The sequence below is a fragment of the Aethalodelphis obliquidens genome, unplaced genomic scaffold (genome assembly GCF_003676395.1).
Source record: "Aethalodelphis obliquidens isolate GAN/ISIS:26980383/991018 unplaced genomic scaffold, ASM367639v1 scaffold9, whole genome shotgun sequence".
NCBI lineage: Eukaryota > Metazoa > Chordata > Mammalia > Artiodactyla > Delphinidae > Aethalodelphis > Aethalodelphis obliquidens.
Window position 1 is genome coordinate 30,251,060 of NW_020837953.1, and position 27,399 is coordinate 30,278,458.

The 27,399-nt window shown below is 38.0% G+C and overlaps 1 protein-coding gene across 17 annotated transcripts in view; it reads right to left on the minus strand.

Annotated features, from left to right (window-relative positions):
• EPB41 (erythrocyte membrane protein band 4.1) overlaps nucleotides 1-27,399 on the minus strand; it is a 206,215-nt gene that overhangs the window by 118,924 nt on the left and 59,892 nt on the right. For 13 of the 17 annotated variants that reach the window (XR_003433356.1, XM_027109405.1, XM_027109402.1 and 10 more), the window contains 2 exons: nucleotides 5,737-6,194; nucleotides 1,755-1,967 (listed from right to left, as the gene is read on the minus strand). Coding sequence is in view for 16 of the 17 variants with exons in the window: in XM_027109402.1 (XP_026965203.1) it covers nucleotides 1,755-1,967; nucleotides 5,737-6,194 (671 nt within the window). In the remaining variant the exon portion in view is untranslated. Of the gene's footprint in view, nucleotides 1-1,754; nucleotides 1,968-5,736; nucleotides 6,212-27,399 lie in introns of those variants that run through there. The other 4 variants (XM_027109400.1, XM_027109410.1, XM_027109408.1 and 1 more) reach the window with 1 other exon arrangement.

Sequence of the window (27,399 nt, forward strand, 5' to 3'; positions counted from 1 at the left end):
TCCTTCGAGAGACATGTCTGAGCTGAGCTATTTTTAATGACTATTAGTAATTCACATAGATGTTAACTCATTTTTAGACTTATCCCATCTACATTATATCATTTTCTTCATTTTCTCCCTTCTATGTTTTCACTCTACATGACAGAGATGATTAGGGAATTCTTCACATACAGGTCCCTACTCCCTTATTTATAATTCCAAAATTCAGAAGTTCTAAAAAGTAAAAGGTTGGGCTTGTTTATTTTGTTTTTGTTCAAAGCTCATCTGAAGGCAAATTCTGACCTGAACTGTTATGGGCTATATTTTATCTTTATTTATCCAACTTAGAGTGAATCTTCATATATTTTACCATAGAAATAATGTGTTTGATAATGTACCTACTGCTACACACTCTGCTGGGAATATTATGAAATTTGCAGAATATGTACTTGTTGCTTTTCTAAAACCCAAAATATTCTGAATTCTAAAACCCAAAATATTCTGAATTCTGAAACACATCTGCCCCCAAATGTTTCAGATATAAGGGACCCATATCTAGATTTTGGTCTGAATGGGAAGAATGAGTGTGGAATAGCTTTCCCCATCTCTAGACTAGCTAGTGGTGAGAAGCAGCAAGAGCAGACCCTAGGTCTTCTCCAGTTACCAGGTGTAGTAACTATTTTAAAAATGCAACAGTGTATTTTTCTTGATTTCTATTTCAAAACTTGGAGAGAGAATTCCTATTAATAAACACAGCATAATATTTTAGACTACTTATTTGTGTTTTGATATATTTGCATATAAATAATTCAATTTCAAAATAATTTTTTACACACCTAAGATATAAGCATATGTGAATTATATGTTTTATCAAAAGGCTATTATTAGTAATAATCACGATTGCTTTTTATCAAGCATATCGTAATTGGCAATTACTGCTCTAGTTAAAAAAATAGCTGATAGGGCTTCTCTGGTGGCGCAGCGGTTGAGAGTCCGCCTGCCGATGCAGGGGACGCAGGTTCGTGCCCCGGTCTGGGAGGATCCCACATGCCACGGAGCGGCTGGGCCCGTGGGCCATGGTCGCTGAGCCTGCGCGTCCGCAACGGGAGAGGCCACAGCAGTGAGAGGCCCGCGTACCGCAAAAAAAAAAAAAAAAAAAAAAGCTGATAAATTTTTAAGGACTTTTAACTTGTCTTGAAGAAGCAAAAGAATAACTGAAACAACTTTGACATTTTTATTCAATCTTGATTCAATTATTTATTCTTTCTGGAAATAATAGAGAATTTTAATAAATGGGATTACTTAATTTAAGTTTTTATATACTATCTCATGGAGCTAAAGAAATACATTAAATAAAGCTCATTAAGGTTTAGATCTGGGAGAGCAGAAATGAACAGATAGTAAATTTTTTTTTTTTTTGATAAATACAATTATGGGTACTGCTAGACCTAGAAATTGAGGCTATCCTGGGAAATCTAGTCATGGAAGATCACTCTATAAATAACAAACCAATTTTTTTCTTAAACAAAATTATTTTGGATTATAAAAGTAACACATGCTCAATTCACAAGATTTGGCAGATATAGAAAAAGCTGGAGAAGAAAATAAGACTCACTCATAATCCTTCCACACCTCCATCTCCAGAAAATCACTATTAACATTTCAGTCCATAGAAATATTCATTATACTGGGTCTTGGGCCACGGCACCACTTACCCAACCCTACATGAAACAATTTGTAAGAGTTCTAACCACTTGAGATTGAAATGCGCTCACCTCCACAACACATTCATAAACTGTGTCATCCAACAAAGAAACCTTGCAATGCATGTTTCTGTGTCTTCTGATCGATTTCTGGGAAGTTTTTAATTCTCTTTCTGCTACTGATTCAGGACTTTCTTCTTTTACTTCTGTTTTAGAGCAGTCTTCAAGTCCTCCTCCTTCCTCAGTCTGAAAATCGGGATCTTCTCTGTGTTCTTCCTGAGCAGGCTACATACCCATGACATCACCAAGTCAGTAACAAAGACATTTCACAAAACATGCCGTATACACTTTTGCCTATAATATTGCTACCAATAAAAGCACTAACTGAAGAAGAAAAACTGTTAAAACAAATACAAGTGATATTAAGATTATTTTTCTGTAAAAGATATTATGATCTCCCAAAAGATCCACAGACTCTGCTATTCTCAAAACTTTATGATAGAAGGTAAAATCCCATCTTTCAAATCAATAAATGAAGGTTTCAGGTAAACCAGAGGACAGCAATCTGTTGCTCTCAGCACTATATTTTCTCCCTGACTATACTATTGCCTATTATTAAAACCTATTAAAACTTAAACATCTTTGCCCCATGCTCCTCAATTTTAGCGAGGTAGCCTTATGAATTGCAAAACGAGTTGTGATTTTTCATGCAATCTAAATTTTATGAATGGGGAATTCCCTGGTGGTCCTGTGGTTAAGACTCCACGCTCTCACTGCCAAGGGCCCAGGTTCAGTCCCTGGTCGGGGAACTAAGATCCCACAGGCCTCGAGGCGTGGCCCAAAAACAAAAAACAAAAAAAACCCATAAATTTTTTTGAATGGCTAAGAGGGGTTCTTGGGACCTTTTCAGAGCATAAGGCAACATATGTATAGTAGGCTAACAACTGTAAATACCAATTAACTCATTTTTACCAGGTATCAACCATGATAAATGCAAAGAAGAGTCAAAGAAGCAAGAGACAGATTGAAATCTGGATGTCCTAGGGCAATCATTAAGTCACCCCAAAGTAATACAGGTAAGTGAGACAACATTTTGGCATACACTCACTTTCGTCACAATAAAATTGCTGAAAGGTTCTTAACTAAATCTCACTAATTCTTTTCTTTCAAAAAAATACGTAGTTGGGGCTTCCCTGGTGGCGCAGTGGTTGAGAGTCCGCCTGCTGATGCAGGGGACACGGGTTCGTGCCCCGGTCCGGGAAGATCCCACATGCCGCGGAGCGGCTGGGCCCGTGAGCCATGGCCGCTGGGCCTGCGCGTCTGGAGCCTGTGCTCCGCAACGGGAGAGGCCACAGCAGTGAGAGGACTGCGTACCACAAAAAACAAACAAACAAACAAACAAAAAAAAACAGTAAAATAAGCCTCTGCTTTCACAGTATGAATGACAAAAGTAAACACGCAGTACAGATTTCAAAAACACTTTAGAGTTTTTTATTTTCAAAGGTTAAAGAAAAGAAAAACTTCATTATGATGCTGGTAAAAAGATAGTACTGCTTTACAAGCATTGATTAAATATCAACTATTCAAAAGAAATATAGGGGGCTTCCCTGGTGGCACAGTGGTTGAGAGGCCGCCTGCCGATGCAGGGGACACGGGTTCGTGCCCCGGTCCGGGAAGATCCCACATGCCGCGGAGCGGCTGGGCCCGTGAGCCATGGCCGCTGAGCCTGCGCGTCCGGAGCCTGTGCTCCGCAACGGGACAGGCCGCGACAGTGAGAGGCCAGGCCCGCGTACCGCAAAAAAAAAAAACCGTAGTTGACATTTAGGAAAAAGGATTTAATTATTTGGCTCCTGCTCCTCCTGCATTATATATTGGAGGTGTCTACAAGTCTCCTTCCCCTCCTTCATGACCCTCTTAAATGTTACCTCTTCATTAAGGCCTTCACTGGCTATCCTACCTGGCCTATCCCCACTCTACTAGTATTCTTCATGTTAGTACCCTGTTTATTGCCTTCATAACATTTATTACAATACATAATTAATTTGTATTTACTACTTTTTTTGTCTCTTCCATTAGACTATAAAGTTATCAAGAGTAGGGATCATGTTTGTTCAATAATAATAATATTTAATAATAATAATGAAAATAATAACAAACATTTATATAGAAATTACAATGGGTCATTTACTGTTCTAAAAGCATTACTTACATGAACTCATTTAACCCTATGGGGAGGGTACTATTATTATCCCCCCTTGACAAATAAGAAACTGAGGCCAGAGAAGTTAATTTGCCTAGGATCATACAGTCAGTAAGTCACATACCACTTTGACTCCAGAATTCATGATCTTAAACCTCTTTGCCATATTATAGTTTTTATTTACCAATGTACCAGCTTAGGGCCTGGCACACACAGCAGGTTTTCAGTAAATTTGTTGAGTAAATAAATAAGTATTAAAAAATGACACATGGCTTCCAAAAAATCCAAGGTACCCAAATGAAGGTTGGTGCAGTCCTACAATGCAAACTCACTTTTAAAAAATCCGGTATAGAAAAAGACCACTCAAATGAAATTCTACTATGAAATCAATGAATGGGATTTTAGTTAAATCTAAAATTAACTTTGTCATCTGTTTCAACTTCAGTACAAATGTTATGATCTTTAGACAAAACAGACTAGCCCTGATTCAAATGCTAATTAAAACAAGATATGGATTTTTCCATACATAAAGCAAAGGAGAAAAAAAGCAATTAAGAACCTCTTGAAAGTACCAGACTTCCTGAAAGATAATGTAATTTAACTCTTTTGGTACTCCTAAAATTAAATTAAATTAATGACATTAAGATATGTAGCTTCTCTGCCTTTACTGTTCATGTTTATTGACTAAGTAATAATAACTAACATTTATTGAGTGCTTATAATATGTCAGGCAATGTCTTAAGAGCTTTACACGTTTATCTCTTTTAATCCTCATAATGGCCAAATAAGGTGAACATTATTATCCTCATTGTACAGAGGAGAAAACTGATAAAGCAAAAGTGTCACTTCTCTAAACCTGAACCCTCTAGTCTGATTCCATAGCCTCCATTCTTAACTATTATACTATAAATAAAATTTTGTTTTCAACCTTGTTTCACTATAGCAAGTACACAATAACAACTTTATCCTAAACTTTACTCTTAGCACTTTTGATGTATAAGTAATCATTCTAGAAATACATATTTTTTTAAGTCTAATGAAACTGTATAGCCTAAACTTGAGACCTATAATAGAAACATATAGGACTTACATTTTATACAATGCAGATAATGCCCACATGCTTCAGAAAAAAAAAAGACTTTGAAAATAACTCTTAATTTGTAGTTCAGTAGGCCTGAAAATAAATGGGATTCCTAGAAAATAGTTTGAGTTACAGTACTAATATTTTCTCATGATTTTTGGACAGATGACCACATTCACAACTCATATTTAGGTTACACTGTGACACAATTAAGGCTCCACCCAACTACTATATATTACAAAGGTGATATAAAGAGCTAACTTTCCTCATCTATATCCTACACTCTGTGGGAATATGACCTAGTTGGAGAAAATGACAAAGATAAGGCAGACACGGTTCAAACTTATCACACACCTCTGGGTGGTCTGAATCTATCTCATGACTTTTATAAAGACTTCCATGAAAGGACCATGTTTGCTTTTAAATTACCGCATTTCTAATAATTCCACCAAAATAAACTCTAAACCACTTCACTTTCCCCCCCCCCACCGCCTCATTAAAAATCCTGGACTTTTTGCATTATAATAGCAAAATGTAAACTCGTTTGATACATTTCTTTTCTTTCATTTTCTTTTCTTTGATTTATGCCGTGTAAGTATCTTTCTAAAAATCAAGTTACCACTGACTACATGAATTTCTTTAGAGCAGAAACTCTGAAGCATCATGTTACTTATCACTAACAACTGGCTAGTAAGAAATAAAACCAAATGTTCTTAAATGAAAAGTAGAGTGTATAACCTCCCTTCACCTCCCACACATTCGCACACCCTTACCTGTGTTTCTGCACTGCTTAATGAATGAAGATCCAAGGATGGGTCTGTTTTGAGCTCAGGCTCAGGAGCTGCAATCGGGGCCTTTAAAATGATCTCTTCGTCAAGACTGGCTCCAAATTCTATCTCTTTATGACCTTCACCTTTCTCTTTCGCTGACTCTACTTCTTTGCCTTCCTCCTCAGAGACCTGAGATTTAGGCCTTTTGAGAAATGAGGAGAACAGCCGTGACAGGCCCCTGTTTTCTGATGTCCGCTCCTTGTTCTTGGTCAAATCCTCATGTGTTGGAGTGTCTCCATTGGATGTTTTCAGCTTCTGCTCACACTGATTATCTCCCTCGGCTGCTGCTTGAGGAGCCTCTTCCAGCTGGGTTTCCTGTTGACCCGAGTTTGTGGCTCCCTCACCCTCTTCCTTCTGTTGTTGCTGCTGTGGATTTTCAGCCTCAGCCACTAAACTCTTCTCTGTTGTCATGACGTTGCTATTAAAAAGAAGATGGAAAAGGGGAGCTCTTAGAAGCAAAACACATTACTGAAGGCAAAACCCTCACTTGGGTCAAGTGTGCAAGAATTAATATTTTTAGGTATTTAATCAGCAACAGACAGTACTCCAGTCCATTAAACATAAGACTTTCCATTAAAGCACAAAAATATCTTACCTATACATCCTGGATAAATTATTAACGCCTTGACTTGCTAAAGTTATGACATAGAGAAATTAGCTTAAAATAGTACCCTCTGAAGCCATCTTAGTGAAATGTATCATATTTTAAATTCAAAGCTCAGAACTGGACATAGCAAATACATTTTTATCCTTCCTTAAAAAAAGGATGTTATTTATACACTGTCCTTTGAGGGTATCAGTCTTCAGGTGCTAGATTTGCAGGAATTATATGCAAAATTCTCTACACCCCAAGAGATAACGGGATTAAAAGGTTCCCCAACTCTTTATTATTCTATTTCTTTATATTTCTCAGAATGCATAGACTTCATATTAAGAACAGAAATGTAGAATTCTGTTCATTTGTTATCAGACTTGACAACAGCAATGAGAAGTATACAGTTAAAATAATCACAAAAGAATTCCTTAGGTTTTCGTGTTACAACAGTAAATTACAGCCTCTTGCAGAAGAATACAACTTTAAGTTCTTTAAGACCTTTCTTCCTTCTGACAAATATGATTTTGAATGCTCATTATTTTTAAGAGTAGCAGTGAACTATTACAACAGAGGAAACCAGAGAAATAATAGAGAAAAAGAAACAAAATAGAGAAGAAAAATTTAGAAAGCAAATGTTGATTCAAGTATAAGAGAGGAGAAGGCAGGCTGTAGACCTCACATATTTCAAACTTGTTGGTTTCTAGCCTCCTGATCTCAAAAATCCCAGTATTATTAGTTAAGCCACATAATAATGGCAAAGAGCAATGTCACACCTAGTTTACTAAAGGATAACCAACACACAAGGGAACTTTTGAGCAATTTGACTACTGATGGCCTTACACTTTGATTCACTGCTATACCTAAAAGTACTCCACTCAAAAAGCAGCATTTACATTGTCTCTGCTTCTGCTCCATACTATTTAGATGAAGTAATTTCATTTGGATGTTAACAATCCGAATTAATGAACCATATTTAGCTCATTCCCTCCTCAGGCCCTTTACACTTGCTGTTCTCTCAGCCTATGATGTTCTTCTCCTAGATATTTGAAAGATGGCCCTCTCCTCATTACTACTTCTGCTCAGATGTCACCTCTTTAGAAAGCCCTCCCTACACACCCTATCTAAAATAATGGCCCTTACTCCTCCAGATGGCCTCACAGCACCTACTGTACTTATTATTATTTACGAATATGTTAACTTTTTTGTTTACTGGTTTATTGTCTTCCATTCCCCCAGCTAAAATGTAAGTTCCATGAGGACAGAATGGTCCCTGGCACATTATACGTATTAATAAAAGTCTGTTGAATAAATTAATTTCAATTGAATATACCTGACAAATAAACACTGCAAAAGTGTTCTCTAAATTATTCGAGTAAATTTACTTCAAATGCATAGGTCCTATGCTAGGTGCCTGGGATACAACAGTAAACAAAACAAAACAAATAAGGTCTCTGTCATCATGGAGTTTATATTCTTGATTCAACTTTAACCAGTATAATGAAAGAAAATTTAAGAGAACTCTTATTTACAATATGAGTGAAATCTAAATAATTATGTGTAAATGGAACAAAACAGTGAAAACAACGGAAGGAAGTTAATGGTACTGAGAGCTATTTCCGTGTCAGGCGCCGGGTAAGGGATATTATCTACATTATTTAAATTAAGCCTTTCAACAACCCTGAAAGGGAAAGAGGAATTGCTTAACCTCATAGTTGAGGAAACTGAAACTCAGAAAGTAATTGGCCCAAGGTCACACTGCTAGTGGTATTGAAATAAATAAAGGTATATTAATAAAAGGAAAAGCCTTTATGTGAGCTCTTACTGCTGATCTACTTAAATTATTTTATTTTGAGCATTAAAAATATTTTAAGCAGTAAAAATATTTACAAAAGCATATTTTCTAGTCTCATCTATTAAGTCATCAAAATTATTCTGCGCTAATAAAATATACAATTCAGTCTTTATAACATCACTTAAACATTTACCAACCAATACACATTCTGAATTTGCTACCCTTGAGTGAGGTACACTTGTACTTAAAAGAAATAAGCTTGTTTTCAATTCCTCCTTATATTAGGAGTAGGCAATTGATTTTTCCAAAATTCTTTTTCTTTAATCTCTAAGTAATCAAACTTGACCCAGAAAGAAAACTTGGATATCAAACCACCAGCTATTCTAAAAGAGTAATGATTTGATTTGAGAGCACCAATTTACTTCATACTTCCTTTGCAAAAATAAACAGAAGACAGGCTGAGAACTGAGCACTATTTTCCATGGATTTCGGATATGACTTTATTATTCACCTTCCTGAAAAGACACAGAAACCATTTCTATATTAAAATTTTCCTATACAAGAGACTTTACAACAAGGTCTCATAAAGATCCATAAAAAAATTACAAATCATTTGGGAACATTTTAGCAGATATGAAAATCACTCAAACCTTACTTCTAACAACCTTGTACTTGTACCTTTCAGTAAATAAAGAGTATTTTTCTTGTGTTTTCAATATTTTCTTATCATTGAAAAAAGAAAAAAGATCTTCTAAGGATATTCCTATAATTGCTTTCACATGAAAGGGTGTCATCTCTAAGAAAGTAGCTGAATGAGTACTCAGTTGTTTAACAAATACACACACACAGATGGTAACAATCTGTATGCTTGCTAAATTTTAATGTGCATCGAATCACCCAGTAATCTTTTTTTTTTTTTAAAAAAATATTTATTTATTTATTTATGGCTGTGTTGGGTCTTCGTTTCTGTGTGAGGGCTTTCTCTAGTTGTGGCAGGTGGGGGGCCACTCCTCATCGCGGTGCGCGGGCCTCTCACTATTGCAGCCTCTCTTGCTGCAGAGCACAGGCTCCAGACGCCGCGCAGGCTCAGTAATTGTGGCTCATGGGGCTACCTGCTCCGCAGCATGTGGGATCTTCCCAGACCAGGGCTTGAACCCATGTCCCCTGCATTGGCAGGCGGATTCTCAACCACTGCGCCACCAGGGAAGCCCCACCCAGTAATCTTGTTAAAATATAGATTCTTATTCTGCACGTCTGGAATGGGGCCTGAGACTCTGCATTTCTAACAAGCTCCCGGATGTTGCCACTGCTGCCGGCCCACTGACCACACTTTGAGTAGCAAGGCAGAGAAAATCATTATTTCTTTGGAAACATACTCAAAATGCCTGAGAAACAAAGATGGCAAAAAGCTACTTTCAGAAAGTGGAATATGAACAGTGAGAAATACTTGACACACAAATGCTCAACAAATGCTTGCTGAATTAATGAATGAAGCATGGGCTTCCCTGGTGGCTCAGTGGTTAAGAATCCGTCTGTCAATTCAGGGGACACGGGTTTGAGCCCTGGTCTGGGAAGATCCCACATGCTGTGGAGCAACTAAGCCCATGGGTCACAACTACTGAGCCTGCGCTCTAGAGCCCAAGAGCCACAACTACTGAGCCTGCGTGCCACACCTACTGAGGCCTGTGCACCTAGATCCCATGCTCCGCAACAAGAGAAGCCACTGCAGTCAGAAGCCCACGCACTGCAACAAAGGGTAGCCCCCGCTCACCACAACTAGAGAAAGCCAGCACACAGCAACAAAGACCCAACACAGCCAAAAGTTTTAATAACAATAATAAATAAAATAATTTTTTTAAAAATGAATGAAGCAAAGAATGCAACATATTATTAAATGTGGAAGCTGACGATTAACGTTTTTTTAGAACTCGTTTGGTGCTTAATCAAAAGTTAATTGAAATTTTTAACCACAGATCTGTGGCAATTTCAAGTTGTCTATGCCTAGTCAGTTTCTGTGTATCTCTATTGATATGCTCTCTTTGCCACATTTAGGAAGGAATGATCCAGTCACATGAATTAAGAATTAAAGAATAACATCTATCAGTGCAAAACCAATACATTTTGCCACATACCTGGACATATGTAAAAAACAAGCTGAATACAAGTGAAAAAGAGATGAGAACACAATATAAGGAACAAGCAGAAGGGCAAACAAATTCTCCCAGAACATATAGAAACCAACCTCAGGTAATATAAATGCAAGAAAACAACCAGGAAATAAGACAATGCAGATTCAGCAGAGATGCTACAATTCAGTCTATGCAAGGAAAAACAGATAAAAATGAATTATTAAGGGCAGTTTTCACATATGTTCTTTCCAGCCATGCACACATGGGTAGCAATGCATTTAGTAAGAGTCACAAGAGCAAAAGGAGGTGGGGTGGATGGGGGATATAAAAAATGAAACTGATAAATCAGGCAAGTATCCCCAGTTAACTCTGAGACTGATCAGAAATAAACAAAAAATAAATAGCAAAAAGAAAAAAATCCTATGGACCATTTACTAAAAGCTCAAATAAACTCATCCTGACAAATCTGTTACACATACAGCCAAGTTCTCCACCTTACAAAAGATAGGATGGGTAACCAGAAAAAAAGGCACAAAGAAGTCAAGCAGCAAAGACAGGATAAATGCTCTACAAACAGGCCCTTCCTTTGTAAATGAGACTATTTTTCATTCTGGATCCAAAATCCAAAAGGAGGTATCTATTTACTTAATGTCAGAAAGAGGTCTTCTGATTTAAAAAAAAAAAAATCAGCACAGCCATGAAGACAAAGTGATGAGTTCCCATTCCATCTCAATCCTAATCCTCCAAACCCTAGGAATTATACCCCATCTGGTATCAAAGATACATTTGTTTTAACAGTGTACATCTGTTGACTTCAGGCAAATCAGAGCTTTAAAAACCTGATACTGAGCAGATTGCAAGGGCCAGATGATATCTTTCAACTTTTTTGTATCTCTTTCTAACATTACTATGGTCAGTTATCCACTAATGTTTAAGTGGAAAACTTGGTTAAAAAAAAAACAAAACACTACGGGCTTCCCTGTTGGTGCTGTGGTTGAGAGTCCGCCTGCCGATGCAGGGGACACGGGTTCGTGCCCCGGACCCACTAATGTTTAAGTGGAAAACTTGGTTAAAAAAAAAACAAAACACTACGGGCTTCCCTATTGGTGCTGTGGTTGAGAGTCCGCCTGCCGATGCAGGGGACACGGGTTCGTGCCCCGGTCCGGGAAGATCCCACATGCCGCGGAGCGGCTGGGCCCGTGAGCCATGGCCGCTGCGCCTGCGCGTCCGGAGCCTGTGCTCCGCAACGGGAGAGGCCACGACAGTGAGAGGCCCGCATACCGCAAAAAAAAAACCAAAAAAAACCCACTACAGTTTGGCACCACTAAGAAAATTTCCCTTACAATCACCATTTAGGGATAAAATTTAATAATTTAATTATTGGTAATACTCCTCAAATTAGCTCACTGAACATCTATCAGTGTTTACTGGGTGCTAATCATGTATAAGGTTTTGGCTCTGCTATTTGAGAGGGACCCAAAAAGGATAATATACAGTTCTTAAGGAGATAAGACATATATACAAATTACTAAAACACAAGGTAGTACCTGGTGCTTAATCAGACAGGGCCTCATGAGTGGAACCAGTTAAGCACTAGAGAAGTACAAAGTAAGTACTTTCAACTAGAGTGATCACAAAAGGCCATGTGGAAAGGTCGCTTTTTAAGTTATGCTTTGAAGGATGAGTATAAGATGTCAATACAAAACAACCTAAAGTGTAAAGGACAAATGAAATTCCAGATAAGGGACTGAACTGGCATTAGTATAATACTGTAGCTATTCAAGAATTAGCAAGTAGTCCAGACTGGGTGATATAGGGCTACAAAAGGGAAGTAGAAGGAAATAAGGTTAGATTAGTTGCCATTTAAAATTAATTCTAACTGAAATAATAATAATAGTAGCTACTTTTATTAAGTACCTACTAAACACCATACATTATTCTACACACTTTACCATGTTATCTTAGAACCATTCTATAAGGCAGGTGTTTTCATTTCCCAGATAAATATCAATAAACACGTTCTGGGAGGTTAAAATTTTTGCCTCAGATCATAGAAGTAAGCCCATGTTTTAATGAAACTATTAATATACTACAAGCTGGTGATTCTATTGTAAATTCCCAGTATAGTGTCTGTCTTTCCAAATCTTGGTATTTCTACCCCACTGTTCTCTGCTAAAGAAAACCCTATCTGGAACCCTCCTACACTGTTGGTGGGAATGTAAATTGGTGCAGCCACTATGGAAAACAGTATAGATGTTCCTGAAAAAACTAAAAATAGAGCTACCATATGATCCAGCAATTCCACTCCTGGGCATCTATCCAGAAAAGACAGAAACTCTAATTTGAAAAGATACATGTACCCTAATGTTCATAGCAGCATTATTTACAATAGCCAAGACATGGAAACAACACAAATGCCCATCAAGAGACAATTGGTTTAAGAAGATGTGGTATAAATATACAATGGACTATTACTCAGCCATTAAAAGAATGAAATATTGCAGCAACATGGATGGCCCTAGAGAATATCATACTAAGGGAAGTAAGTCAGAGAAAGACAAATATTATATCACTTATATGTGGAATCTAAAAAATAATACAAATAAGCCTATATACAAAACAGAAACAGACCCACGGACAAAGAAAACAAACTTATGTTTACCAAAGGGGTAAAAGGGAAGTGAGAGAGGGATAAATTAGGAGTACTGGATTAACAGATACAAATTACTATACAAAAAAATAGATAAGCAAGAAGGATTTACTGTATAACACAGGGAACTATGTTCAATATCTTTTAATAACCTATAATGGAAAATAAGCTGAAGAAAAAAAATATATATATATATAACTGAATCACTTTGCTGTACACCTGAAACTAACACAATATTGTAAATTAACTACACTTCAAAAAGGAGGAGGGGGAGGGGGAGAGGAAACTCCTATCTGTTAAGAATTTATGGACAGGCTTTCAATCTGGCCAAGACCACCTCTATTCCCACCAATTTCAAGTCCCCAATTCATGTACATATTTCTCTTCCCATGGAGTGTGTGTGAAGATGGAATGGGGAGACAGGGAAAGACAGGCAAAGAAAACAGATTATGAAAGGACTTGAATATCATGCTAAATAATCAGACTTTATCCTGAAGGCAGTGGAGAACCACTGAAGGTTTTTAAACAGGGAAGTGGGTAAACAAAGTGAAGGCAGGACAGACTAGAAGCAGAGAGAAACTCAACAAACGACTGGGTAAATTCAGGTTATCAGTGAATAAATTCACAATGGGAATCCCTAGGGAAGCTGAAACCAATACTGGGCAGAGAAACTTGAAAAGCCTTGCAACCAAGGTTTAAGAGCTACTGTTGCCCTTAGTTTCTCTAGCTTATTCTCATTAGCATGTTTCTCAATAACACAGTCAATTTCATGTCTGAGCCCAAAGGTATTTTTATAACATACTTCCTTGATCCACTCTGATAAATGGCTTAGTAAAAGAGGTCTAGCAATAGAACCAAAGTAGAAAAGAGAAGGGAAGAGAGACGGATACCTAACAGGCATCTCAATACATGTCCAAAATTAAACTCTTGATTCTCTTTTTCCTATCCCATTAACTGGCTTAATCATACCATCTAGTAGCTCTAACCAGAAACCTGTCATCCTTGGCTCAGCCTTCTCCATTTCGCTTCCCAATCAAATCCATCTGTTAATCCTATAACCTCCAAAATAGAATTAGAATCAGTCTACTTTTCACCTTCTATACCACTACCATGTTTGTGCAAGCCTCTTTCACTTCTCCTTGTATGCTCTCAACACCCTCACCTTGTTCCACTTTCCTCCTAGCCTCTATCCTATAGTCATACTAGCCAAGTGCTCTCCTGGCTTAAGTCATTTGTGCATGCCATTTCCTTGGACTGGAATACACCCCCACCCCCTGCAATAAGGCTGGTTTCTTCTTATACCTCAAGATTCAGCTTGAATAATTCCTCCTCAAAACAACCTTCCTTGACTGCCCTAATATCTACATAAGTCTCCCCATAAGTCCCTTCCCCAGTTCTCTACCCAGTACCTATTTATTTCCTTCACAGTACTTCTCTCAATGTATATGAACATACTTGTTGTTTACCTGTCAGTGTCTGTCTTCCCCAATCCACCACCTCCAACCTCACTGCAATATCCATGACAGAAGGACTGCTTTCCCTTCCATGGTATACCTAGTACTTAGAACTGAACTTGTGCTGCTACCTAGCACAGAACCTAGTATCTAGCACAGACACTGTAGATATTCAATAAATATTTGTTCAGTAAATGGATAAATATAAGGAAAAAGAATAACTTAGGTTTAACCATATCAATTATACATATACAGGATGGATGTTATTCAATTTGACAACAGTTCATAAGAAAAGAATGTTAAGGTCTTGAGTGAACACACTCCAACAGAGATAAAATTCTAAAACAGCTAACAATCTTTAGCAGCATTTCTAGACTTATAGTGACCAAAGCACTCATTTGACTCTTCAACATGTATTTTCTGAGAATGTTACAGTGTTCTAGGCAATATGGTAAGCAGTAGGGCTACAACAGTGAGAAAGACAAACATAGTCCCTGACCTCCTGGGCTACACTCTCCATCCAGAAGATCATGGAAAGTAACAATCGCTCAGTTCTCATTAGTTATATTACATTTTAAATCTTATATTCAGCTCTGGGCAGTTTATTTTAAAGCAGCGGTCCCCAACCTTTTTGGCACCAGGGGCCGGTTTCGTGGACAATTTTTCCACAGACGAGGCGGGGGTGGGGTGGTGGTGGGGTGGAGGGTGGGAGGATATGGTTCAGGCAGTAATGCGAGTGATGGGGAGCGATGGGGAGCGGCAGATGAAGCTTCCCTCTCTTGCCCACCACTCACCTCCTGCTGTGCAGCCCGGTTCCTAACAGGACGGGGACTGCAATCGGTCCACAGCCTGGCGGTTTGGGGACCCCTGTTTTAAAGAAACCAGAATCTGTCCAAAGAAGAGATATAACATAATGATGGAATTTGAAACCATGTCATAAGGTAAATAATTGAAAGGTATTAGGATGCTTAACCTAGAAAAAGAGAACAGAGAACAGGGAAGTGATTGTTGCCCTCACAAATTTCAAGAGCTGCCACATTCTATGTGATTCCTAAGAGCAAAACTCAGATTAGTCAGTGGAAATTACAAAGACACAGTTTTCATTTCAAAATAAAAGGAAGAAATTCCTAATAATTCGAGATATCTAATAATTTAATGATCTTCTTGGGAACGGCGAGTTTATTATCACTGGAAATATTCAGTCAGAAGCTGAATGACCATTTGTCATGGATGCCAGAGAAAGGGTTCTTCCATTAAGTGGGTCCTTGCATTAAGTGACCTCTGAGGTTCCATGCAATGCTAAGATTTTACAGATAGGAAGGAAGGTAAGGAAGAAAATAAAAGGGACATTAGAATAGTGATGCAATTGGGTTATTTTTTAAAAGGCTGTAGTATAAAGTCAGTTACCATTTGGGTTAGGAGAATAAGGGGGAAAAAAAGGATAAAAGGCCATTTTACTTCTCTAATCAGAAAACAGAATCCAGTAACATTCCTTCAGACAGAAAGAAACAAGTGTTCAAGTATTGAAGTCTCAGAAAATTAACTAGAAAATAGTTTGTTTCCCAGTAAAATCAATCTCCTCAAAATGCAGGAAAGTGTCTTTCCATCGTAACTCAATTTAAGTATGCTAATTAGCACTTCTAGAAAAACAGGATAACCATCTATGTAAAATATACAAATGGTAGTTTAAAATACACAAAAGAGCTTCTTTGTGATTCTCCCTTCATCCTCCCAAAATGTTTTGGACCTTAAACTACTCCTTATGTGGACTATTAAAGAATACTTGCCATACTGAGTGAATCAGGAATGTCACTCAGCATGAACATGCTGTTTTCAATAACTTGATTTTTAATTTAAGTCATTTCCATGGTGACTAACACGATTGACTCAACTCATTCAAAGGTATTTTTAAATAAACAAACTCTTACTCATCTCCTTCTAAGAAGACCAAAACACTGTATGCTCTCTACTTCTCTACAGAATTCAAGCTTGGACTTAGACGATGTCTAGACATACTCTGAAAGTATACCGCCTGGGCCTCCCAGAAGAATGCACTATCCCCGTGATTAATAGGCATCACTGAGGAAGATGTGAGACCAAAACATTCATTTCCCACAGAACTGAGTTTTACTCTCTTTAATTGTCAAAATGTGTTAGTTTAGCCATTTTGAATATGGCTAAACTTGATTCATTTAAAAAACCTATAGAACATATTAAACCTTTATTGACTTAGTCATCATTATGAATCTCAATTACTATGCAGCGCTAATGTCCTCAAGGGCTATTTTAAAGTCTATAAGGATGGTGAGCTCTGCCACATGGATTCCTGAGTACTGCGGGGGTTGTGTGTGTGTGTGTGTGTGTATCTGCCTTTAATAGTTTTCCTGTTTGTTCATCTGCAGAATTAGCTTATATTTCTTGCTGATGTCAAGATGGTCTGCCAATGAGTAGCTTCCAACATCTCCTTTTCTAATCTGCTGTTTGTTAATCTACCATTGACTAAAAAGACAAATTGCCAAGTGTGTTAAAATTGTGTCTAAAATAAAAGAAGTGCAAAGAAAGAGAAAGACTAATGCTTCACATTATTCACTGGAATAATTTAATACGTGGATTTTGTGAAATCTATTTTAGCTCTTCAAATATAAGCCACTTCCAGGTTCCCATTACATTGTAACTAGCTGAGACTGTTAGATAAGTGACCTTCAGATAAATCACACCATAATGACCATTCTCTTTCTTTACAAGTAGAGATCAAAAGCTTTAATGCTGTTATTCACATAAAGTGTTGTATTCATATAAACTCTTTTGGAAAACCAAAAACAAAGTAACAGTTTAGTCTGAATATGTAACAGAAAAGCAGGAGAACTATTTAACAGCATCAAAAATCTCAAGGTAAATACAAATAAAACCTGAAAATTTCTAGCTACCCAGGGAGTTTAGCTAAGCCTATGGAACTTTTCTTACACTCTTGTTTCTATTTTATTATCTTAGAGCCAATTTTATTTTATTATCTTAGAGCCAATTCAATCTAACAATACTTACTAATTTTAAACTCAAGAAATTCCCTAAGATTTATTATACTAGTAAATTTCACTTTAACCAGAAAACTATGGTATAATAATTAACATCCGATTAGAGTATAAATATGAATAGAAATTAACATTGGATCATGGGTTGCATTAGCAGACATTGTGAAGACTGGAAAATAGGCTGTGGTTGTCTCCCACTATTGTTAAATGTGAAAAATATACTACAGTCTACCAGAAGATAAAATGCTTTCTCACACTGTTTGGCACAGAAACAAGATTCAGTTAATGATGGACTATTTCAAATAACCTACTATTTGCTAAAAGCATTCAATAAAATTATTGACTATGCTTGATGACATTTTTGTCTCTCAAAAAGGATGTGTCCTATTATTGTGTACTTAATTCTAAGCAATAAAGAATAATTTATTGGTGACATGAATGTATCAGGAAACTTGGCAGAAAATAATAACTTCACAAAGTTGGTGGGGGTTTTTTTGTGGGTTGTTTCTTGGCCGCCCAATGCAGGCGGCTTGTGGGATCCTACTTCCCCAACCAGGGATGGAACCTCGGTCCCTTGCAGTGAAACTGCAGAGTCCTAACCACTGGACTGCCAGGGAATTCCCCACAAAGTTTTTATACTGAGAAAAGAGGTAGGTCATAGTCAAATATGTAAGCTTATAATAAACAAATTTTTTAAACACTTAAACAAAAGTAAGGCATGATTGCATGGTCAAGGATTCTACAAGCATATAGAACTTGTAAGGATAAGGCAATTCTAGAAGGTGAAGTTCATTCGTTACATTTCACATATATATATCAAGTGCCAGATTCTTTTCTAGGCTCTGGGGATATGGCAGTGAAATTTTCTCTACACAATCATAAATTTTTAGAAAACATGAGGAAAGTATTAAAGACACAGTCATGAACAGCAGGGAGATTATAGGAATATATGATGAAATTTTAAAAATAGCATTCCTGGGCTTCCCTGGTGGCGCAGTGGTTGAGAGTCCGCCTGCCGATGCAGGGGACACGGGTTCGTGCCCCGGTCCGGGAAGATCCCACATGCCGCGGAGAGGCTGGGCCCGTGAGCCATGGCCGCTGAGCCTGCGCGTCCAGAGCCTGTGCTCCGCAACGGGAGAGGCCACAACAGTGAGAGGCCCGCGTACCGCAAAAAAATAAATAAATTTAAAAATTAAATAAATAAATAAAAATAGCATTCCAAAGGACTACTTACAAAAATGATCAAAAGGCTGAAGCCTACCAAAGGATGGAGAAAAAAAAAAAAACCAAAGCAAAACAAAACAAAACTTCTAAAAATGGCAAAAAAGAAAGGAGGGGGGAGGAAAGAGAGAAAAAAAAGGTCAAATTCAGACTACAGCTTGAGAGAAAAACAGAATAGTGTTAAGATGTGTCAGAGACAAAATTAACTGCGCTCTCTCAAACCAAACAATATAAGGAAGGGTTTATAATCAAAGATAATTCAGGCTAGTAACCTCACACGTTAAAATGTGTTTATTTCTTCAGTCCCAGAAAAATCTTATTTCAAAGTTCAGAAGTAACTTGCCAAATTGGATCTAAGATTCACTAATAAACCATGGGTCCTTACCAAATTCACAGCCAGTATGATTGAATCAGAGTTCAAAAATATGTCAAGGTAGAAAGATGGACCAAAACCAACAAGGTGAAATTTAAAAGCAAGGTAAGATGCCCACACTGAAGCTTGAAAAATAATTACAAAGAAAAAAAGGTGGAAATGAACGGCCATAAATCAGAGAACAGATGAAGTAATTAATAATAAATTCATAGGATGGAAACTACAGCAGTGAAAATGGACTAGAACTACACGTATGAACATAGATGAATGTCATGTTTGATGGAAAAAGCATATTAAAGAATACATTTTGTGTAAAACTATTTACATAAAATTGAAAAATATACATCATATAAACTGCTTAGAAACACACAGGTAACAAAAGTATAAAGAAATGCACAATCACAAAATATAAAAGAGTGGTTACTTCCAGAGACAAGGAGAGTAATGAGATTGGAGAGGGGTACCACAGGAACTCTCAGCTGTATCAATTATGTTCTATTTTGTAAATTGGGTAATGTTTATCTACTTCTATTTCTTAAATATTTTACAATAAATTTTAAAAGAATTACATAATTATATTATGAGAGCAACTTAACTTGGTAGCATTATTTTTTTTAATTTCTTATGAGCCAAAAATGCAATGTGGTTTCTAAAAAGGTTAACATATTTTGATAAAAGTGTGGTATCCAGATTATGGAAATAATTGAGCCACTGCACTCCTTATAGTTAACCACAGAATACTGTTTCATTCTGAGCACTACAATTTAAGCAGGACATTAACCAAACCGAGTGTATCCAATGACTAGAAGGATGAGGAGTCTAGAAACCATAACATTTTTTTAACATCTTTATCAGAGTATAATTGCTTTACAATGGTGTGTTAGTTTCTGCTGTATAACAAAGTGAATCAGCTATACATATACACATACCACCATATCTCCTCCCTATTGCATCTCCCTCCCATCCTCCCTATCCCACCCCTCTAGGTGGTCACAAAGCACCGAGCTGATCTACCTGTGCTATGTGGCTGCTTCCCACTAGCTATCTACTTTATGTTTGGTAGTGTATATATGTCCATGCCATTCTCTCACTTCGTCCCAGGTTACCCTTCCCCCTCCCTGTGTCCTCAAGTCCATTCTCTATGTCTGCATCTTTATTCCTGTCCTGCCCCTAGGTTCTTCAGAACCTTTTTTTTTTTTTAGATTCTATACATATGTGTTAGCACACGGTATTTGTTTTTCTCTTTCTGACTTACTTTGCTCTGTATGACCGACTCTAAGTCCATCCACCTCACTACAAATAACTCAATTTCGTTTCTTTTTATGGTTGAGTAATATTTCATTGTATATGTGTGCCACATCTTCTTTATCCATTCATCTGTCGATGGACACTTAGGTTGCTTCCATGTCCTAGTTATTGTAAATAGAGCTGCAATGAATGTTGTAGTACATGACTCATTTTTTTTTTTTAATTAAAAAAAAAAAAGAGTATGGGCTTCCCTGGTGGCGCAGTGGTTGAGAGTCTGCCTGCCGATGCAGGGGACACGGGTTCGTGCCCTGGTCTGGGAGGATCCCACATGCTGCGGAGCGGCTGGGCCCGTGAGCCATGGCCGCTGAGCCTGCGCCTCCGGAGCCTGTGCTCCGCAACGGGAGAGGCCACAACAGTGAGAGGCCCGCGTACCGCAAAAAAAAAAGAGTATATTACTAATATTAAAAAAAACATATTCTAAAATTACAGTGTTTTCCAGAAATCTCTGGGAATATGCAAGCCACTTGGGGACAAATACCAAGAGGAATAGTAAGTACCTCTGGCTCTTTGCTCTGACCCTTGGAAAGAAAGTGTAGGTACATGACTCTTTTTGAATTATGGTTTTCTCAGGGTATATGCCCGGAGTGGGATTGCTGGGTCATATGGTAGTTCTATTTTTAGTTTTTTAAGGAACCTCCATACTGTTCTCCATAGTGGCTGTACCAATTTACATTCGTACCAACAGTGCAAGAGGGTTCCCTTTTCTCTACACCCTCTCCAGCATTTATTGTTTCTAGATTTTTTTGATGATGGCCATTCTGTAGAAACCATAACTTTAGATAATCCACCAAAAGAAGTGAGGATTTTTTTTTTCAGGAGGATAATGAGACTGAAGGGAGAAACTATATAGTTATCTAAATATAAAGGCAAGAGTAAGATGAAGGGATAAAATGTGGTGTATATATGCAATGGAGTATTATTCAGCCTTAAAAAAGAATGAAATTCTGATATATACTAGTTTGACATGGATGAACCCTGAAAACATTATTCTAAGTAAAATAAGGCAGACACAAAAGGATGACTATTATATGATTCCACTTATATTAGGTACCTATAGTAGTCAAATTCATGGAGAGAACAAGTAGAATAGTGGTTACCAGGGGCTGGGGGAAGGCAGGAATAGAAAAGTTATAGTTTAATGGGTAGAGTTTCCATTTGGGATAAAGAAGCTCAGGAAATGGACAGTGGTAATGGCTGCGCAACATCAATATACTTAATGACACTGAACTGTACACTTAAAAATGGTTAAGATGGTAAATTTTATGTTATGTATATTTTACCACAATTGTAAAAAAGGAGAAGAGTACGTTTTCTCTGACTTTTCAAGTCCTTGCTAAGTATCCCTCTTGTGTACCCTTGTGGTTTAATATTTTCATATATATTACACTGTGCTATATTATAATTGCTTGCTTAAAATGTTTTACAAAGGCAGCAACTATATCTGTCTTGCTAACCTTTACATCCTTTGCGTTTATCACGATTGATACTCAAGTAATTTTTGAATAAATAAAAGCACTTTCTAGATACTTCAGGGGATACAAAAACGAATAAGACATAGTTCATTCATGCCTTCAAGGAGTTTACGATCCAACAGAGGAATATATTTTTTGTTTTCTGACTGATAACCCAGTGTTACAATGGCTATCCCTTCATTTCAGTTAGTTTGGTATCACTATTAAAATCATGTAAATCTACAACTGAAAAATACCTTACTTATCAACTATCTTTCATTGAAATATGAGGTCACTAAGGTTCAAAAAAGATAAGCAAAGTCATTTACCTAAGGTCACTCAGCTAATAGTGACTTTAATAACAAACAACTTAATAACTATTAACTCGGCTAATAACTAAGCCTGGGAGGTAGGAACATAGGCATTAAAACCTTCAGGCCGATGCTACTTCCGTCATAAGGCCTAATCCCTATGAACTAAATCAGAGTTCCTCTGGAGCTGGGGATAACAATGCACATGATCTTAGCTACAATGACCTCAAGCTAACACCGAATATCCTGAAAGATGCTTTTAATTCAAACACCATGGTCTACCCAAATGGAATGGGAAATCCCAGCCACTGTCCCCAAAACCCTCCAGTGACATTTCATATCATTCAGGAAAAAAAGCCAGAATCTTTCCCAACACCTCCCCTGCTCCAGCCACACAGTCTTCCCACTGTTCCTTAAACATGCTGGCACACTCTGCCTGCAGCCTTTGTTTTTGCTGTTCCCTCTGCCTGGAAAGCTGCTTCCCAGGTAGCCACCAGGCTTGCTTCCTTTGGGTCTTTACTCAAATACCACTTTCTCAGTGAGGCTCTACTCGACCACCCTACCTAAAACTGGAGCCCCCACTGCACTTGGCTTTTCCTTTTTCTACTTTAGTTTTCTCTGTAGTAATTACTATTCCTTAAGGACATACTATATAGTTTTTACTAATTTGCTTTTTGGCCATCTACCCCACTACAATATAAACTCCACTGGAGCAAAGAAACTGGCCTGTTTCGTTCATTGCTGCATCCCTGGCACCTAGAATGCTGCGCCAATAAATATCAGTTGAAGAAATAAATGAGCAAATGGAAGAAACTTGATATTGATATGCTTAAAGGCCAGAAACTACTTTCCTCATGATAAAAGATGTACGCACATCATTTGGTGAAGGATAAAGAAATTAACAGACTCCAGACACACTCAAGAAGAATACAAAAGGCTTATTTACATATACTTATTTATTTTTGTCTGCACTGGGTCTTCATTGCTGCGCGCAGGCTTTCTCTAGTTGCGGCGAGCGGGGGCTACTCTTTGTTGCGGTGCGCAGGTTTCTCATTGCGGTGGCTTCTCTTGTTGCGGAGCACGGGTTCTAGGCCGTGGGCTTCAGTAGTTGCAGCATGCAGGCTCTAGAGCACAGGCTCAGCATGTGGGATCTTCCCAGACCAGGGATTGAACCCGTGTCCCCTGCATTGGCAGGCAGACTCTTTTCTTTTTTTTTAAGCTTTCTTTTTTTTTTTTTTAATCTTTATTGGAGTATAATTGCTTTACAATGTTGTGTTAGTTTCTGGTGTACAACAAAGTGAATCAGCTATAAGTATACATATATCCCCATATCCCCTGCCTCTTGAGCCTCCCTCCCACCCTCCCTATCCCACCCCTCTAGGTGGTCACAAAGCACCGAGCTGATCTCCCTGTGCTATGTGGCTGCTTCCCACTAGCCATCCATTTTACATTTGGTAGTGTACATATGTCAGTGCTACTTTCTCACTTCGTCCCAGGTCCCCGCCCCGCCATGTCCTCAAATGCGTTCTCTATGTCTGTGTCTTTGCTCCTGTGACAGGCGGATTCTTAACCACTGTTCCACCAGGGAAGGCCCTGTATTACTCTTCTAAAGTTTCTTTTACTTACAAATACTATTTTAAAGAAAAACATTTGCTCATAGGAAAATGTTTTTGTAATTTAATTACAAAACAATCAGCCAAATTACTGTGTTGCTGGGACTTTCCTGGTGGCGCAGTGGTTAAAAATCCACCTGCCAATTCAGGGGACAGGGGTTCGAACCCTGGTCCAGGAAGATCCCACATGCTGCAGAGCAACTAAGCCCGTGCGCCACAACTACTGAGCCTGTGCTCTAGAGTCCACGAGCCACAACGACTGAAGCCCGTGCGCCTAGAGCCCGTGCTCCTCAACAAGAGAAGCCGCTGCAATGAGAAGCCCACCGCAACGAAGAGCAGCCCCCGCTCGAAACTAGAGAAAGCCCCCACAGCAACGAAGACCAAATGTAGCCAATAAATAAATAAATAAATTTATTTATTTTTTAAAAAAGAATAACAACTAACTTTAAAAAAAAATTACTGTGTTGCCTAGCAGCAGAAGGAAATTAATATGCCAAAACCTTGAAAATGCTCGTTTATTCCAAATATTTTCTTGTGTAGTCCAGATAGTCTCTAACAAAGGTAACACTCTAAGGACATCAGAGTGATGGGGATCAATGGTAAATGGCAATGACCTCAGATTCCCTAAGGGTATGTAGTTCTGGGTCAGCTCCCAGGAGTCTGAGTCCAGAGACAGGCAGACCTAGCCATTCCTACCTAACCTCTAGGTCATTCTTCATTCATATGTGTTCTAAAAAAACTGAGGTTGTGTGTCAGCGCTGCCAAGAGGATCATGAACCAAATTAGATATCCAGAAACACTGTTAACTCACTCTATACCTACATCTGATTCATTCATCTTCTTCCCTTTGATACAGTCTCTGGACTAAGACCTATTCTTTTAAGTAATATTACCCTATAAAAAACCCTATCAGGAAATCACTTTCCAAAAAATTCTTTAAAAAGTAAAAGTAATTATAAAGTGCTTCTCTGTATTATTTATATGAGAAATTTTAAACAGTATTATAAAATTCTCATTGGAGGCCAATGAGATTTACAATATCGAAAACAGGGTTTTTTCCCAGAAGTAAGTAACTAATATTCTAGGAACCATGCTGAAAACCTAGATGTGCCTCCTATCCTTAAAGAGTCCACAATCTATTTTAAAAAGACAGGCAAGAATAAGCACTCATGTATTTAGTAACATATGCAGAAAGTGAGCAGAGCAGATAAAAGTCCTTTAAACCAGCTATCAGGAAAGTCCTTTTGGAGACACCCTGTGCCAAGTCTTAAAGGATGAGTAGTAGCAGGTAAAGAAAGGAGGAAAAAGCACGATCACCTGGATGAGCACCGAGAGCGCATGAACACCTGAATGGACAACGATAAGCAGTTTCCTACAAGCATAAAATATAGGATGACAGAAGATAATACAGTAGTCCCCCCTTATCCTCAGGGATACATTCCAAGAGCCCAGATGGATGCCTGAAACTGTAGATAGTACCAAAACCTATATATATATATATATATATATATATATATACTATGTTTTTTCCTGTACATACCTACCTATGATAAAGACTAATATATAAATTAGGCACTGTAAGAGATAAACAACAATAACTAATAATAAAATAGACAATTATAAAATAAAAGTTATGTGAGGGCTTCCCTGGTGGCACAGTGGTTGAGAGTCCGCCTGCCGATGCAGCGGACATGGGTTCGTGCCCCGGTCAGGGAAGATCCCACATGCCGTGGAGTGGCTGGGCCCGTGAGCCGTGGCCGCTGAGCCTGAACGTCTGGAGCCGGTGCTCTGCAACGGGAGAGGCCACAACAGTGAGAGGCCCGCGTGCCGCAAAAAAAGAAAAAAAAAAAAAAAGTTATGTGAATGTGATCTCTCTCTCTCTCAAAATATCTTATTGCAGGTATTTTCCCACTGCAGTTGACCGCAAGTAACTGAAACCGCAGAAAGCAAATGGTGGATAAGGGGAGACTACCATAGAGGATGAGACAGGCTTGCAACTAGGTAGGGATAGATTAGGGAAGACCTTCCTTTACAACTTCAAAAATTTATACCTTACTCTCCGTAACACAGAGAGCCATTAAAAAATTTTAAACATGGAAGTACCACAGTAAAAACTGCTTTAAGAGAATTTTCTTTGGTGAGTGAGTACAGAAGATAGGAGGAAACAGAAACAAAGAGACTAGTAGGAAACTCTCATAACAGCCTTGATGAAAGATCATTATAGCCTGAGACAAGATTGTTGAGACAGAAGAGGTAAATGGATTCTAAAACTACTGGGAAAGACAGTTTGACAGAGTGGGTTACAACCAGCTTAGGGTCAGAAAAACTACTCACTGGCAATATGACCTTTGGCAAATTAACTTATCTAAGCCTCAGTTTCTCCATATGTAAAATCTTCCCTACTTCGTAGTGTTTTGCAAGGATTAAATGAGAAAATGTAAATCACTTAGTACAGTAATTGCTCTTGGTAAATACTAACTTTATGGTAGCAATTATTTTTCATAAAGTAATGTGACCAGGCCTTGGTGACTGAATGTAAGCCATGAGAGAAAGGAAATCAGGGTTGACGCACAGGTTTTTACCAAAGCAATAGATGGAAAAAGTACAAATTTAAAAGAAGAAATACGTTTAAAGTGAAAGATGGTTATTCTGTGTTTAGACGTGTTAAGGAGTCTACAGGACAACCAAAATAGTCTAAAGCCGCTAAAGTCATTCTGAGTTTTCAAAAACAATCTTGAGTGTAAACACAACAAATGTACGTACTTAACCTTGGATATGTAAACTGATCTAACCAGGATTATAATGAAGCATCAGAGAATGTTAAACCTCAATCAGAACTCATAAATCATCTAGTTGAGTGATTCTTAATCTTTTTGTTGTTATGAGAATCTGATGAAAGCTATAGACCTTCTCCTCAGAAATCTTCAAAAACAAAACTTCAAGGCTTCCCTGGTGGCGCAGTGGTTGAGAGTCCGCCTGCCAATGCAGGGGACACAGGTTCGTGCCCCGGTCTGAGAAGATCCCACATGCTGCGGAGCGGCTGGGCCCGTGAGCTATGGCCGCTGAGCCTGTGCGTCCGGAGCCTGTGCTCCACAATTGGAGAGGCCACAACAGTGAGAGGCCCGCGTACCACAAAAAAAATACATATATATACTGCTTCAGAATTCAGTATATTTTAATACAGTCTACATGAACAGATTAAGCAGATAGCAAAATAACATAAAAACATTTAATACCGAATAAAAAGAGATAGGGTTTCAAAAGATTATCAATTCTAGTTACTGACAAACATAGCATAATATTTGTATTTGGAGTTCAACAATGACAGGCTAGTGGAACAGTATGGGCCTAACTCTCTCAGGACCAGTCAATATACTTTATTATGTATCAGTAACATGTCATTCTTTCCTGTTCATGAGAATACAAAATAGAAACATGACTTGCCTTTAGCTGATGACTTATGTCAAATAAAAACCTGGATTTTTAAATATCTTGGTATTATTAACAGAGAGAAAAGCTGAACAGAAGTTAATGGCGTGCAAAAGTAAATAGTCATTTCTCTTATAACACATTTCTGGTAGTATCTTAGAATTTTTTAAATATGTGATTCCTATACGTTTAGTGATAGAATAACTGCCCCAAGAATAATATCAGGATATCCACATGCAAAAGAATGGATC